The sequence below is a fragment of the Xyrauchen texanus genome, chromosome 33, assembly GCF_025860055.1.
Source record: "Xyrauchen texanus isolate HMW12.3.18 chromosome 33, RBS_HiC_50CHRs, whole genome shotgun sequence".
NCBI classification, from domain to species: Eukaryota; Metazoa; Chordata; class Actinopteri; order Cypriniformes; family Catostomidae; genus Xyrauchen; species Xyrauchen texanus.
Genome location: NC_068308.1, coordinates 7,517,652 through 7,534,499, shown reverse-complemented (window position 1 = coordinate 7,534,499; position 16,848 = coordinate 7,517,652). Strand labels below are relative to the sequence as shown.

Genomic DNA, 16,848 nt, shown 5'->3' with positions numbered 1-16,848 from the left:
TTAAAGTGTACCTTAAACACAATTCAAAATTCAAAGCAACCCTGTCACTTTTAACCCTGTTTTCCATTCTGGCACATGTTCTTTTATTTTATAATTTTGCTTTATTTAATTTTTTATTTAGAAAATTGTACTTACATTTTCTTAAATTGCTTAAATTATTTATTATTGTTTATTTCTAGAAAATAACATTACCAACTAGCTGGCCCCTACTATTAGTTTATTCAACCCTGTTAATTTCAACCCTGTTACCAAATCCGGTGAATATTTCTTTTTTTTTTAATTTTTAAATATATATATATATGTATAAAATAAATATTTATATTGTTAGATCCACCTTAGTAGGTCAAACTCAATACAATTTATTTAGAAATTTATATTATATATATATATATATATATATATATATATATATATATATATATATATATATATATATATATGTATGCACAATTTTAAGCTTTAATTTGAAATTTATATTATATATGTTGTTTGTAGTTATTTCAGCCCTGTTACAAAAATGTGTAAGTAATAAAGATAAAGATGAAAATGTCAAAAAATAAATAAATAAATAACTGAAGTAAAATAATAAATAATTTAAGTTATTTAAGAAAGTGTAAGTACAATTGTTTAAATAAAAAAAATTAATTAAAGCAAAATAATAATAATAATGAAAAAAAAAAAAACATGTGCCAGAATGGGTAACAGGGTTAAAAGTGACAGGGTTGCTTTGAATTTTGCTTTTTTTATTTTCTTTTTTAGCAATAAACATAAAAAATAACATTTATAAAATTGTATAAATAAGTAAAATAAAAATGCATCAGAATGGGTAACAGGGTTGCAAGTAATAGAGTTGAATACGCTATTTTCTTAGTAGGGGCAAGCTATTGTACTTGGGATTTTGTTACTTGTCAGGAAATAAACATTAAATAAACATATAAATTAAATATTTTTTCAAGAAAAATCTAAGAAAATAATAAAAAGAAAACATGTGCCACAATGGGAAAAAGGTTAAAAGTAACAGGTTTGAATAAGCTATTACTTTGTAGCAGCTAGTTACTTTGGATTTTAATTGAAATTTTTTGCAATAAACGTTGAATAAACATAAAAAAATGAAATGATTAATACAATTAAATATATAAATACATTAAAAAGCATATGTATGAATGGCTTCCAGCGTTGCAAGTAACAGGGTTGACCATGCTATTACTTTTACAGGGCTAGCTACTGTTCTTGGGATTTAGTTATTTTTCTAGCAATAAACATTAAACTTTTTTAATAACATAATAATAATAATAAAACATATGCATGATAATAGGGTTGAAAGTTAAAGGGTTGAGAGCTACAACATTATTCAGTAAGGTCTAGCTTGTTAAGGCACAAAATTGTAGATTAGCAATGAAAAACCCAAAGATGTCTGGCTAAAAAGTAATCAGGATAAACAGTTCTGTAAATTCCCATCACAAGCTCAGGCACGTTCGAGAGTGAACTTTTAACAAACATTATGCAATGTTTATATGTATTTAATTTGTTTTGTCATGTTACATGCAATAATTGCAATGTAAAGTACTCTACTGGTTTTGGCTTTCGAAAGAGTATGGACCCTGGGTTCTAATTAAAGTTATTTAATATGCTTCCCCTTGAATGTTTCTGTCTCATTCTTTTTGTTCTATCTTATAACTTGACATTCTGCCCTATTTTGAAATAATAAAGTCAAGAGTCTGAATTTTCCGTCCCATCAAAACAAACAAAGGTTCTTTTCAAAAATGGCTTCATTCTTTTTGATTGCTGTCACAGATACTCAAACCAGCTCTCAAAGTTTTATAGAACAAAAATAACATGAATTATTAAAACTCAGAGGCGTTTTACACTATATTCGTCTGTGTTTTATGTTTAATTGGTCCTCTTTGGCAAGCAGTGGAGAGGTGTTATGTAAATATATTTCCACAGAGACCCATTTGACATTTTGTGGGGCACTTGAGCTGTAAATGGGGAGCAAACTGACATAGGAAAAGAAAGAGTCCATTTGTTCTGATCTGATAAGACATGTTAGGATTACTCATGCAGATTTTAGCGTATTGATTTTGCAACAAATCAGTGCCTACCTGTGTGTTTCCCAGATCCTCTTCACAAATGATTCTATTCAAGTGCATTAAAGCAAAAAGTGCATTAAAGCATAATGTGATTTTTAGTGCTCTCTAATCATACTGTTGTGTCATCCTAGCCAATTAAATAGCTAAAGATAAGGAATCCTTTCCTTTTGAAAAGGTTAGATTTTATTAACAATATGGCTGTAGATCTATTTTGTGACTTCCTTTGTAGCCTAGAGCAAAATGTAATCAAGAAAATGTACGCAAGGTCCCTGCGTGATTAGCTTGGCGCAGTGCGGCCCTTTTAAGATGGACATTTTGAGACCGGCCTCAGCTGTGCTAATTGCAAGTAAAGGAGGAGAAAGTATGCAATGATTGCAAGAGATTAATTCAGATGAATGCTGTGATTCCAGATGATCTACGGCATGTTTGTTTCAAAGTGACAACAGTTCTATGTAGGGCACTTAGATAAAAAGCATGCAAAATTGAGGTTGAAACTCATTTTGTTCTTTCTCAAGGGTCAGTTTTCTTACAACTTTGGTAACTTGGTAATTTGGGTTTAATGGCTGAATTTGACTAATGTTTTCAGCAGAAACATTTTTATAAAAATTGAGAACATGGAATGAGATAATTTACTTCTCTTCTCACCATGCTGTAGAAAACATTCAAATGATGTCTCTTCCTGTGTGTCGCTATGGAGCGCAACAGTCTGCTTCCAAAAGTAAAAATCCTATAAAAAATGAACGATAATCATATCCGCCATCAGTCCACTATGAGTCAGCGTTATTTCAACTGATAAAAAAAAAAATTGAATAGCGGAATCCCTGATGAAGATCTGCACTACCCTGGATCCGAGGGGGAAAATTCACCAATCAGAGGGTCGCAGCACACAAATTGCATCAAAAGAGCTCTGTGGCGTTGACCACCAACCCATATGAAACTCTGCAAATAACGCAGTCTCCCTGCAGTCTCAAACTATTTGAATATTTCGTCATATAATAAAAAAACTAATTATTCCATAATTACATATGATCTCCTGGGATTTTCAAACACAATAGTCTCTAAAATTTACTAAGAATGCTGCCAAAAAACAGAACAAAAAACATCCAGTTAGCGGTAGTTGTGTGGATGGAAATGCCAGAGAATGGCCAGACTGGTTTGAACTAACAAAGTCTACGGTAACTCAGATAACCACTCTGTTCAATTGTGGTGAGAAGAAAAGGATCTCAGAATGCTATTCTGAGATGCGGGTTGGTGCAGTTTTGGTGTCACGGGGGGAACTTACACAATACTAGGCAGGCGGTTTTAATGTTGCGGTGTATAATCAACAACTTTAAATCAAAAGTTCAGTCATGACAACTCTTGGAAAGATTTTGTATTTTAACGTGGGTATGACGTATTGATAGGATATTGGTCTTGGCTGCTGCAGCACAATTTGAAAAGCACAACACAGGCTGCATCGAGCATGCATGACATACTGCTGCACAATTAGACATAAATACAATCACCTAACAAAGCAGGGAAGCTACACAAATGCATGATACAAAATACAACCCCCAACAATGCATTGCAAATCTTCTGCAATGGCTTGTGTACTGCTGCTGTTCCGAAGAGCCATGTCCACTGAGTGTATACTAGCTAGGTGTGCCTTGGCCTACTGGCCGAATGGCATAACGGTAAAGAACTAAATCTTTGTCTGCGCCTGGGCACTGTTTAAATGTTAAACAGCTAGTGACCTGACTCATAATGTTTACCTGGATCTATAAATCCAAGAGAATATTTAACTAGTGACTTAGCTTTGCAATGTGTGGATTTATTTACACTTATGACCTAAGATAGTGATGTATGCCGATGCCTGATTTGGCTATGGCTTACCTTGATAAAGACACACTTAATGTGTCATGGCCAAAACAGACCTTACCTTGCAAGCTGATTGACCTTACCCAGCAACCACCTGAGCAAATAGCATTTTCAGAGAAAACTCTCTCAGCAAGCTGCAGTGAAACCAGCTTACTTGCAAACAAAGCAAACAAAAATGTTAGGCAAAGAGAGAGTATGCAAGTTGATTGGCTACCCAGTTACTCATCAAAGGACCTATCAGCTTACACCATGTGAGCTGATTGACTTGCCATAAATCATGTAAGCAAGCTGATTGGCTAACAGATAACAAGTAAAAAAAACTACTGGATCAGCTTGTGCCATACAGAGTTTCATGACTGAACTTAGTAATGTTTCTATGTTTCCATTGTTTGTAATTCGATTACATCAATCGCAGAGCTTCATGGGATTGTTGTTCATTTCCTAAAGACATTAAATTCACAGTCTTGTATTGATCTGTTTGTCTGATTTTCAAATATTTTTTACATGGTTGCACACAAAATGTGGGAGCTAAATATTACATTTTTAAAATAAGTTAAATACAAATATTTGTATATTGTTGTCTATAATGAATTTAATATCAATTCAACAGATTATGTGAATATTATGATATTGTTGATTTTAATTGTTGAATACAGTCCAGAATGTCCAGGCAGGTTTAAATGGAAAAGAAAAGAGGAAATCAGGAAAGAATGAGACAATATGTGTTTCCCATCAAGGGAAACATAATACATGCAGTAAAAGTCCAATAAAAGTATAAGCCGTATAATTCAAAAGAGTTTATGTTCTCTTCTCTACATCCATCAGTTTCAGATTGCAGTCACTACATTTCATTAGAAACAGGCGCTGTAGTCATGGACCAAAATATGTAGTAGGCCACCTCATGTTGTTATTGCTCTCAGAAACATAATCAGAATAATTTGATGGATTCTAAAAATATTTTCAAAAAATAATGAAACATATGAAGTGCCTAGTGTAGATAGTTTGCATATCTAATCAACCTTTTGTTAAGTAGTTGATTACTATTGCTTAAATATGCTGTTATTGTATCAGGTTGTTAGCTTAGCCACTTGCTAATGTGAACTCTATTGAAAGCAATTGTGAATTGAGTCTCCTGCAGAGCGCTGTTGGTGTGGCACATTGAATTGCTGCCAGTGTACATTCCAAATCAGTACATTTTGAGGTTCCATGACCATAGGATGCTGCCTTAGGGGCTATTTACCCCAATATGTTTTTATGTCTGTTTGCTCTTATTTTAAATGGTTTTCTTTGTTAAACATGCGCTAAACTTGCTGTTTTTGAAGCATCTCACCCAGGAGTGCCACATTTTTTAGACTCTCAAGTTTTAGACACAAAAGTCAAGTTATAAATGTCAAATTAAAAATGATTTTATTTGTTAAAAAACTGTTTTGATATACCTGCTTTCTGCTCTATTCAGGTGCAGCATCTAGATTTTTTAGCACAAATACTTATGAGGTATTAACAGCCCCTTAGACCTAATTTAACGCAAATGGGTAACAAGGCCTAGAAAATAATATTAAGAAATATATCAGATTTTACAAATAAAACACAGTGGAATTCATTACAGGGGCATTCTTTGTGCCTACTTTTTGAATTTCTGGGGCACTTTTTCTACTTTCAAGGGTTTTTTGCCCCGAGTCCCCTTTAATTTCTGATCCTGGTAGGCAGCAAGGCAGCTTACTAGATTTTTCAGCAAAGTTCGGATGTCTTACCATCCAATATGGATTCTGACCAGGCTGATGTAAACCCACTGTAAGGCTGTCAGTGGATCATGTTTTATGATTCCTGCCAGCTAAATGTTTTTGGACATTGCGTCTGAATAAAGTAGAATAGCTCATTCTCTCCAGGGACGACACATTTTGGCTTTGTGACTCACATGCCATTTTACAAGAGCTCGTATTCTGAGATGGCAGGTATTTGAGGTGCAAAGATGCGATGATTCTTTGATTCAGCAGAGAGATTTTTCAGGTTCTGATGGGAAGACTAACAGGCGCACACTATTACTCAAAGCTCTGATCTCCAAGAACTGAATGACATGGCTTCCTGCCCAACAATCTTTTATATTGGCAATCCTAACAGAGAGCTGTCATGTTAAACCAGCAGCTCAGGCTGTAGTAAAACATAATAGTCCACAAATCTATATCGGAACCCTTGAGAGCCGCTGTCCTCAACATCCTCCATTATACCATGAGATTAGCTATATGAACTCACAGCACTTCCACTGGGATTGAATTATCATTACTGCAAAGCTAATATTGGTGACAGCAAGATTTATCAATGGTCTTTGTGCTGTATGTATCATTTTGCTGCATACTGACTAATAAACAGTGTTGGGGACTGAATAGACCATGTTGTGTTTTGTGTGCTGGAAAGCTGGTGTCCTGACAAGGCTTCCTCGGTCAACCAGCATAACTAAAAAGACCATGCTAGTTGAAGAGCAGTTTGCTGTTGAACAGCATGGCTATGCAGGTACACCAGCTTTACCAGAATAAACCAGCCTGGACCTATCATGGGAATTCATGCTACTCTAAGCCGGCCTTTTCAGTTGGTGAGTAACTAGCTATAAGTAGCAACGGTACTAATTTAATTACATTTTTCAGTAGCCTGGCAGTAGCACAGCTGTTTTCCAAACAGAGTTGCTTTTAAAAATGTTACACCGCTATTTTAGTAGCAATGTAATTACAGCCAAGACAACTAAGGTAATACTTAAAATGTGCTAGCCTTAAATGTCAAGCATTTGTCAAATTAATTTCAGTGAATGGGTTTAGACTAGTGGTCGACCGATAAATCGCAGAGGCCGATAAATCGGCCGATATTTAGATTTTTGTAATTATCAGCATTGACCAATAATACATTTTCCTGATTTGTTCCTTGAGGGCACTGAGAATCGCCTGCTTGCATGCGAAGGGACTGAGACATGTAAATTCCCTGTCTTGGTTTGTTTTGTTGTTACGTGCCATCTTCTTACTACAGTAATAGACCAGTATCAGAGCCCCGGCAGACGTGTTAATGATAAAAAGGCAAATATCAATAAAACTATCATATACCAGCATCTTAAATCTTCCTCTGAAGCACATATTCTAACAGTCTCTCCTCAACAGTTTCCAGTAACTTTTCTAATGATAAAAGGCAAATATCAATAAAACTTCTTTTATATAATCTCATTTAAACAGATGTAATTCAAGAACCTCATGAAAATCCAGCGTTTTCTTCCCATCGAGTGCTCATATAATATCTTCCTCTGAAGCGCATATTCTATCAGACAGAATCAAAAACTTTAGGATCAGGATCAAAAGTTGATCGGTCACCCCGTAACAATCCATGCAGGCGATCCAGGCCGTTTAAACTGTCAGGAGATTGCTGCTGCTCGCTCTGGATACACACGAGCGCCTGAGTGCAACTTCAAAGTAAAAGCGCTTCACGTGTGCTGTAGGTAAATGTCTTATTCAATATGCACTTTATGTACAATATGTTTGATTCTGTATTTTTTTTTAGAAAATACGATTCCTAACGTGGACATGCCATCCATGGTTGCTGGAATACTGTGTGTACTGTTATTTCCTTCTTCCTAATATATGAACAAATAAATTACTAAAACTAAACAGAAATCAATAGAAACTGCTATCTATCATTTATTAAATTGAGTAATTATAGTGCTAAATAAGAGATTATAAATTTTTTTGCAATTTCATGTTTATGTTACTTACTATATTAAATTGTGTGATATATCAGCATTGTATGGGCCTCCCTGCTCTCTGGATACTGGCATCAGCGATTAAAAAACCCATATCGGTTGATCATTAGTTTATACAGTGATTCAATTATTCATTTATTTATGCAGATTGCTGCTCAGCATTTTATTCTTTTTGTAGTGATATGCAAAACAATAAAATATAGTAATGTTTTTGGACTATTTTTGAGTTATATTCAATGTTATGTTAATGTTTATGTTTTCTGGTTTTATTGGTGGAATTTAGTGTACAGTAAATATATCAGTTTTCTGGTTTATAGGTGGGATTTAGTGTAAATAGATCAGTTTCCTATTTGAATTGGTGGATTTTAGTGTAAACAGAGCAATTTTCTAGTTTTATTGGTGACATTTAGTGTAAAGATCTGTGTTAGGTGCAGTTTAATGCTGTCACCCTTATTGAGAACCCTGAACAAATTGTATTGAATGAAGATATAGCTTTAGCTACTTTTATTCGAAATTTGTAGTGCAGCCAATTAAGTTTTCAAAAGTGTACTTTGACTGTAGTTGAATTACCTTTCATTATGAGTAGTTTGTTGTTTGTCAAGCTCCAGTTTCAAAGAAGCTTCCAAAAAAACTGCTGATCAATGAATCCATGATGGCAAACATTGTCTTTAAAATGATCTATACAAGTTTGATTGTGCTAACGTCATAAAATACATAAATTAAATCTGATTTCTTCTCTCTTTTTGTCTCTTTAGGTGATGATGGGAAAGATAGAAGGGTTCTGGTACTGAGTTACCCTCAATACTGTCGGTATCGCTCCATCATTGTACGACTGCGGGAGCGGCCCACCTCCCTCCTGACGGACCATGTGGTGCTGGCCCTAGGGGGCATCGCCTCACTCACTAACAACACCCAAATCATGTACTGCAGGGACACGTTTGAGCACCCCACGTTGGTGGACAACGAGAGTGTATGCGATAATTCCGGTAAGTCCTCTTCTGAGGAATTTACAGTAACTGTTCAACTGTGCAATATAAATATATATATATATACACTCTGTATACAGTACTGTGCAAACATTTTAGGCACTTGTGAAAAATGTTGCTTAGTGAGAATTTATTCAAAAATAATGCCATAAATAGTTTTCATTTGTCAATTAACCTCAAGCAATGTTCAGTAAGCTTAAAAAAAAGCTAAATCAATATTTGGTGTGACCACATTTGCCTTTAAAACAGCACCAATTCTCCTAGGTACACCTGGACACAGTTTTTCTTGGTTGTTGGCAGGTAGGATGTTCCAAGCTTCTTCGAGAATTCTCCACAGTTCTTCTATCTATTTTGGCTGTCTCAATTGCTTCTGTCACTTTATGTAATCTCAAACTGACATGATGTTCAGTGGGGGCTTTGTGAGGGCAATGCCATCTCTTGCAGGGCTCCCTGTTCTTCTATTCTAATCTTTTGTATTTGTGAATGTAATGTTTGGGAGTATAACATTTACATTTCCTATTGACACACTAAAGCTGAAGATTATAAATAACCATCTTATAGACAAATGCTTTTGTGAAACATATTAAGTGCCTAAGACTTTTGCACAGTACTGTATATATATATATATATATATATATATATATATATATACACTCACCTAAAGGATTATTAGGAACACCTGTTCAATTTCTCATTAATGCAATTATCTAATCAACCAATCACATGGCAGTTGCTTCAATGCATTTAGGGGTGTGGTCCTGGTCAAGACAATCTCCTGAACTCCAAATTGAATGTCAGACTGGGAAAGAAAGGTGATTTAAGCAATTTTGAGCGTGGCATGGTTGTTGGTGCCAGGCGGGCCGGTCTGAGTATTTCACAATCTGCTCAGTTACTGGGATTTTCACGCACAACCATTTCTAGGGTTTACAAAGAATGGTGTGAAAAGGGAAACACATCCAGTATGCGGCAGTCCTGTGGGCTGAAAATGCCTTGTTGATGCTAGAGGTCAGAGGAGAATGGGCCGACTGATTCAAGCTGATAGAAGAGCAACTTTGCCTGAAATAACCACTCGTTACAACCGAGGTATGCAGCAAAGCATTTGTGAAGCCACAACACGCACAACCTTGAGGCGGATGGGCTACAACAGCAGAAGACCCCACCGGGTACCACTCATCTCCACTACAAATAGGAAAAAGAGGCTACAATTTGCAAGAGCTCACCAAAATTGGACAGTTGAAGACTGGAAAAATGTTGCCTGGTCTGATGAGTCTCGATTTCTGTTGAGACATTCAGATGGTGGAGTCAGAATTTGGCGTAAACAGAATGAGAACATGGATCCATCATGCCTTGTTACCACTGTGCAGGCTGGTTGTGGTGGTGTAATGGTGTGGGGGATTTTTTTTTGGCACACTTTAGGCCCCTTAGTGCCAATTGGGCATCGTTTAAATGCCACGGCCTACCTGAGCATTGTTTCTGACCATGTCCATCCCTTTATGGCCACCATGTACCCATCCTCTGATGGCTACTTCCAGCAGGATAATGCACCATGTCACAAAGCTCGAATCATTTCAAATTGGTTTCTTGAACATGACAATGGGTTCACTGTACTAAAATGGCCCCCACAGTCACCAGATCTCAACCCAATAGAGCATCTTTGGGATGTGGTGGAACAGGAGCTTCGTGCCCTGGATGTGCATCCCACAAATCTCCATCAACTGCAAGATGCTATCCTATCAATATGGGCCAACATTTCTAAAGAATGCTTTCAGCACCTTGTTGAATCAATGCCATGTAGAATTAAGGCAGTTCTGAAGGCGAAAGGGGGTCAAACACAGTATTAGTATGGTGTTCCTAATAATCCTTTAGGTGAGTGTATATATATATTTATAAAATGGTATAATTGAGTGAGAATTAATGAATAAATGAATAAGTGAATGAGTTATTGAATGAATGATGTCAAATGATTAACTAGTGGTGATATTTAGGCTAGCATCATCATTACTATTGTTTGTACTTCGATCAGACTTCCAATTTTCACCCTAGTGTACAATAAAACGGTCAAAAAAATTGAAATACACTGAACTAGGGACCGAGTCATATCTAGAGACCAGAATATTGTCGAGAGGGTGTGTACTTTTGTCTTATGCCAGTTAGTAACCACCAAGTAATCACCCAGTGTAAGAAATAAATATAATGTTAAGGGCTAATTGATTTTCTTGCTCTTTTTTTACATTTACAAAACACACTGCATGCCATCCATTTATGTCAAATATTTCTAACCCTTACTAGACTAGATTAGAATATAATTTGAAAAAATAAAAAATGTTCACCCCACATTTTAAATATTTGTGTTTGTTTTGGCAATTTTTGTCACTTTTGCCCCTAGCCCTGATTAATAATGCCCTTACAGTTGTGGTGTGAGTTTTCCCAGAAAATGTAAAAATCGAGCTTTTGCCTATTAGTTTGTTAAAGATGAATGAATGAATAAATTAATGAATGAGGTCAAATGTATAAATATAAATATTTTGAGTCTACAGTCTACCTAACTGTTGCCAAATCACCAAAATAAGGCTTTTATCTTCATTATTTGACTGACGCTGGGTTGCCATATGAGGACAGGCGTGTTTATCGTGTTTATCGTTGTTGTGTTGCTGTACAAACTTGAATCAAAGACTCTGAGCTGGTAATTGAAACAGACACTCGTGGCTTTTAGTGCAGCAAGCCTGTCAAGTGGAGAGTCTAGAGCTTGTTCTGTGATAGAGTATAACTTTCAGCTGAACTGAAAGCCTGTTTTTACACTGATGTCTGAGTCCGTCAGAGTCCGTCTGCTTGTGCCAGGAACATATTTCTTCAAAGGGGCTGCTTTGATATTAGAAACAGCTTTTTAGCCCAATTATTTAGAAAACTTTCATTGTGGATGTAATTATCAGCTGTAAACAGCAATCTCGCTTTCGGATGTCGACTCATACATTTATATTGTACTCAATAGCTGTTCATGATCAAGGTTTGTAATTGCTACGTGTATTCGAACTCTGATGGTATCTCTATGTAGCAAACAGTGTTTGATGGTATATAATGCAACAGTTCTGGTTCTTATATCTGAATGCACAATTGGCGTTCCTGATATTTCGTATAACTGCACTGGGGTGTTTCACTGTTTGGCGACACACAATGGTGGATCCTGCTTTGGATTTGTTTGGAACTATTAGCGTTAGCAAAGAAAAAATAGTGAAAATAACTGGCCATAAAGTGTCTAAACTAAAGTAATATTACACTTTCATAGATAAAAATAAATGAACCAACTAAAAATGTTGTTACAATTGTTCCTAAATTCAACCCCAGACCTGAATATAGTCTACGCACTTACCCAAACCCTTTACCTGACCATGATTTATGAAGTAATTATTGTGTAAAATGAATAAAATATACTGTGGGGTTTTGACCGAACGTTCTTATGTTAAACCCCTAACCCAAACCCCAAACCTAAGCTTAACCATGACGTGTAACTCTAAACCTAACCATGATTTTAATAGGAGAATAACTTTTGTGTACTACGGAAGAAAGAAAACATCAAGATATGTAACGAGATGAGGGTATAACAGGTTAGTGACATACATCAACCATATGTATTGCATAAATAAATGTGGAATGAGTAACTAAATTTGCAGATTCCTTTCTTGGATAGGAGGCTAGCTAAAATTAGATGCCTGCATTATACCGATTTTAAACTTTAAAATGTTTGTTGGCCTCCATGTGAGTTAAAGTGCAAGCCAGGTCATAAGATAGCTTAAGATTTCACCTTCTTGTACGGTGAATTGTATGCCATCTTGTACTCTTATGAGTTGCTTATGAGACTATGTTGGTTTACAATATCTTATTGGGGTGGGAATCTTTGGGCACCTCACGATTCTGAACGAGTCTCGAATCTCTATATATTATCTAATTCTTTTCAGCAACAGCATAGAGGTGTAAATTTTTGGCAAGTTAATGTAGCTTGTTGCAAATTCTGTATCAAGGTTCTACATAAAAGCTGCCCCAAAATGTCTACTCTGACAATAAAGGAACAATTTGATCATATATAAGCGTTTATAATAACCTAGTGTTCAGTGTAAAAAAATTGCTGCACCAGAGTACTTTGGCGTTGTCAATTGGCAGGGTTTTTCCTGGCTCAAAATGAGGTGGAGGTGGTACCATACTGATCAAAAAAGTGAGGTTAAGAACACATAAACGTTGGCTTTGCGTTAATACACTATTAATGATCTGGCAACTGAATACTAGTGTTAATTTTGTCATCTGTTTTTTAATTTATTCTTGTCCTGTATCAAATGTCCTTTTTAGTTTTTATCATATTTAGTCAACCTTATCCTATTTTGTATTTTTTTTTTTTGTCAAGTTTTAGTTGACAAAGTCTTGTCATTTTAATGTAGTTTAGTCAATGAAAACTGTTGAAATTTTAGTCATATTTTAGTAAGATTTAGTCATATAGTTACTGAACACTGTAAACATTTTAGCCATAAGATTATTAATGATAAGCATTTGTCAATCTTGTCTATCCAAAACCAATATATATATATATATATATATATATACACACACACACACATTTTTTTGATTGTTGACATTTTAGTGTTATTTTTCACATAAGATTGATCTTATCATGATTATTTCATGATGATGATGTTTCGAGCTGCAGACAGCGGGGGTGAGAGAAGAGCGTCTCCGTGTTAGAGTGCGCATCAGCCGGCTGAACTTTAAATCTCTCACGGTCTCGACTCCCGCTCAGATTGGGTCTCTTCCGCAACTGGTTGAAGCGGCTCTGACTGCACAGAGAATGACAGTTTTGGAGTTTGTGTTTATTTACATGGCACGCTCCCATATTATATTAACTTTAATTAAGGATGAAATAAAGACATATCGCCAAGCTGTGATCTGTGTTTCTATCAGACACTCGAGCTGCAGTGCTTCTCTCGTCTCGCATGTCATCATTATAGATTTATATGATCTCAAGTTACGTTAAATAACATCAAGCGACTATACGACAACAGAAATTTTATATTTTATTTGTATTTTTTATTATTATTGCCGCAGTTACAAATGACAATCAACTGAGTGCAACGCTTGTTAGTGTTTTCCATGAAGACACCCACCAGAGTTTTATAGACAGCTAGAGGCGGCACGGAATTTGACGGAGGCAGCCACCTAGTAATTCTCTATGCAGGAAAAATCCTGTCAATCGGTGAACATCTTGTATTCTGGGGTTGTGCGTTATAATGAACATTTTGAGCATGTGATTGTAAAATAAAGTGTTTGGTGCCAATAGACTTATAGCCAATTTATAAAAAGAGCAGGTGTGACATCCTTTCTAACAAAACTGGCCAAAGTGTTTTTGTGTGCGTTGCTGTGGTACAAAACAGCCTGATAGTGCGAACTTTCAGGAAAATATTTTACCAGCTGTTAAACGCCTTACTGCCATTCAACACTGTGTCATGTGATGTTTTTAGATTAAAGGCATATACTACTGGAAAAGTTGTTCTGCATTCTTTATTCAGGGGAAAAAAAGAAGTTAGAAACAGCCATCTGCTACAACACTGTGGGAGGCGTTTAGGGGAGCATTTAAATATGAGGACGCTACAGATTCTGAATTAATGACGTTAATACGCTAACACGCTATACGTGGCCATAATATACACCAATAACACTCTGTTATTGTAATTTATGATGACACTGATACAACTGCAAATATGGGTGTATAAAAGAGTAATAATGGGCAAAATATAGACAAAAGAATGATGAGAGAGGCATGTCTTACTTTGGTCAGATATGTGAATGGCTTTCGCTGCAGATGTTACATGAGTGAATGGGCACTTGAGAGTATTTGAGAAGATTTTATTATTTTTGTAGACTAATTAAAAAAAATACAAAAATCACATAACATGACCTTGCATGCCGATGTGTTCACATTGAATACTGACACAAAAATTTAAACAAAGTAGTAGGTGGAGCTTCAGGTCACATCTTGCGATGACGTGGACCAATGGCAGCAAGAAGCTGTTTAGTAGCCAGTTAGAAGTTTTCCTAAAAGTTTGCCCAGGCGAGCTGTTCCAAACCACTGGAAGGAATGCAAAAGCACCTTCTTTTTGGCCAGATTTTGTTCTAAATTACATCATACCTATATTCGTATGAAGTATACCTGGGCCTTAAGTCTATAATGTTAATTGGGAACGATGCATATTATGGCTGCATATAGTGTGATAGCGTTAGCATTAGTGCAACAAATGTAGAAGGTAAACAAATGATCTACTTTATGTTACTTTAAATCATCACAGAGTGGTTAAAACAGCTTCTTTAACTCAGCTTTTCTCATGTGGATTCTATTCATAGAATTAGGCATGTAGTAAATGATAACACATTTTAATGTCATCTCATATTAAAATGCTTCTTTAAACACCTCCAACAGTGCCGTCGGTGGTGTCTGAATGTTAGAACTTTGCTATAAGTTTTCTTTTCTCCAACATTCAAAAGCATGTCAAAAATGTTAGGGCTATTTTTGACACATCTTACATTTTTAGACATACAAATCAGTGCTGTTGTTAAGGGATGTTTCTTTCATCTAAGGTCTATTGCTAAACTAAAACAGATTATCTCTCAAAAAGACCTAAAAACAACGATCCGTGCTTCTATTAAATCACGTCTGGATATCTGCAATTCACTGTATATTGGTCTGCCTCGATCTGCTATATCTCGTCTGCAGATTGTTCAAAATGCGGCAGCTAGATTTTTAACTCTGATTAAAAAGAGGGATCACATTTCCCCTATATTAGCTTCTCTACACTGGCTTCCCGTTAAGTTCAGAACTGATTTTAAAATTTCTGTCTTTGTGTACAAGGCCCTTTCTGGCCTTGCACCTAAATACATTAGTGACCTTCTGCACTCTTATGGCAATTTCCACTGCATGTTACGGTTCGACTCGACTCCACTTGCTTTACATTTCTGAGCTTGCATTTCCACTGCTGTTTAGTGCCGCCTCAACGTGGGTTGGATTATAGGCTGATCGTCATATTTGTGCTGCCTCTACTGCCGTGACATCATGAAAAGGACGGCACAACCTGACCAAAACAATAACACGACCGCTAGCTGTTAGCTACTAGCTCATTGTGCTGTATAAAGCAGTTGTTGCATGGTGATTTTACACAAGTGTAACAGTTAAATTGGCCTGGTTGTTATAGAAGCAAGCTTCCAGTAGCTGGTCAACTAAATAAAGGGAAGCTTTCAAGCAGAATATAGAGTTAACATAAAACAAACCATCCTCCACCGTGGATCAACGCCAGTCCAGGGCACTCTCCCTCCCATTGCTCGCCGTTTAGATGGTGTCCATTTGGTCGAACCACTTCCACTTTTCCTTGATTGTTCTGTAGTCACTTTTATTTATTTTTTTACTTTTCCCTACACTGTTGGTAGGTCCGATGGTAGCCATGTGCGGTCAACAGCTGATACACTTCCTGAGAGACTTTTTAGTTTCGCTCATCACTAACAAGTGGACCGTCTGCACCTCGTTTATTGACCACGGCGTGGTTTTGCGAACAGTCATTTATTTTAAAACTAGCGGGTTGATGTCGTGTGCAAAAATCTGAATCTCTACTGTTTAATCTTGCGTATGTATATTCAATAAACATATAATTTTTTTTTATTAATGATTCAGACTAGAAAATATTGTGGGTCAATCAAGAATTCTTTTAGAAAGAATCATAATTCCCAATGGGTGAATTGATTTTTCCTCCACAGCTACAGCATGTAAAGTTCTTGTTAAGCTAGTTGTTGTACTCCAATGCCCTGCAGTTGCTTGTATAACGATTCCAGGATGTGAAATGAAAGAAAATAGCTTTGTGCTATTGTGATCACTTGACACATGAAGGCTTAAGTCTTTGCATTAATGCTGTATTTCTGATTTTTTTATTGACTGTTACCAAACAAGTGATTTTGATTTTGATCATCTGTTAACGCTTGAAGCAGTGCTTATGCACAGAATGTAAATGCTCTGTATATTAATGTTTGTGTTTCTTATTGGTTTGGAGGTCATTTTCAAACAACACAGCGGTTTGTGTTGGGTTTTTGCTTTTCCACAGATGCTGCCAGGCTTCAGTTTTCGTGCTGGGCTTCCTTTTGGAAAAGCGCTGGGTTATTG

General features: G+C 36.1%; 1 protein-coding gene across 2 annotated transcripts in view; it reads left to right on the top strand.

The window, feature by feature from the left end:
• The window catches only part of LOC127626587 (AT-rich interactive domain-containing protein 5B-like), a 184,307-nt gene that overhangs the window by 53,955 nt on the left and 113,504 nt on the right, over positions 1-16,848 (top strand). For both annotated transcript variants that reach the window (XM_052102484.1, XM_052102485.1), the window contains one exon: positions 8,436-8,666. In XM_052102484.1, the coding sequence (XP_051958444.1) occupies positions 8,436-8,666 (231 nt within the window). The remainder of the gene's footprint in view (positions 1-8,435; positions 8,667-16,848) is intronic.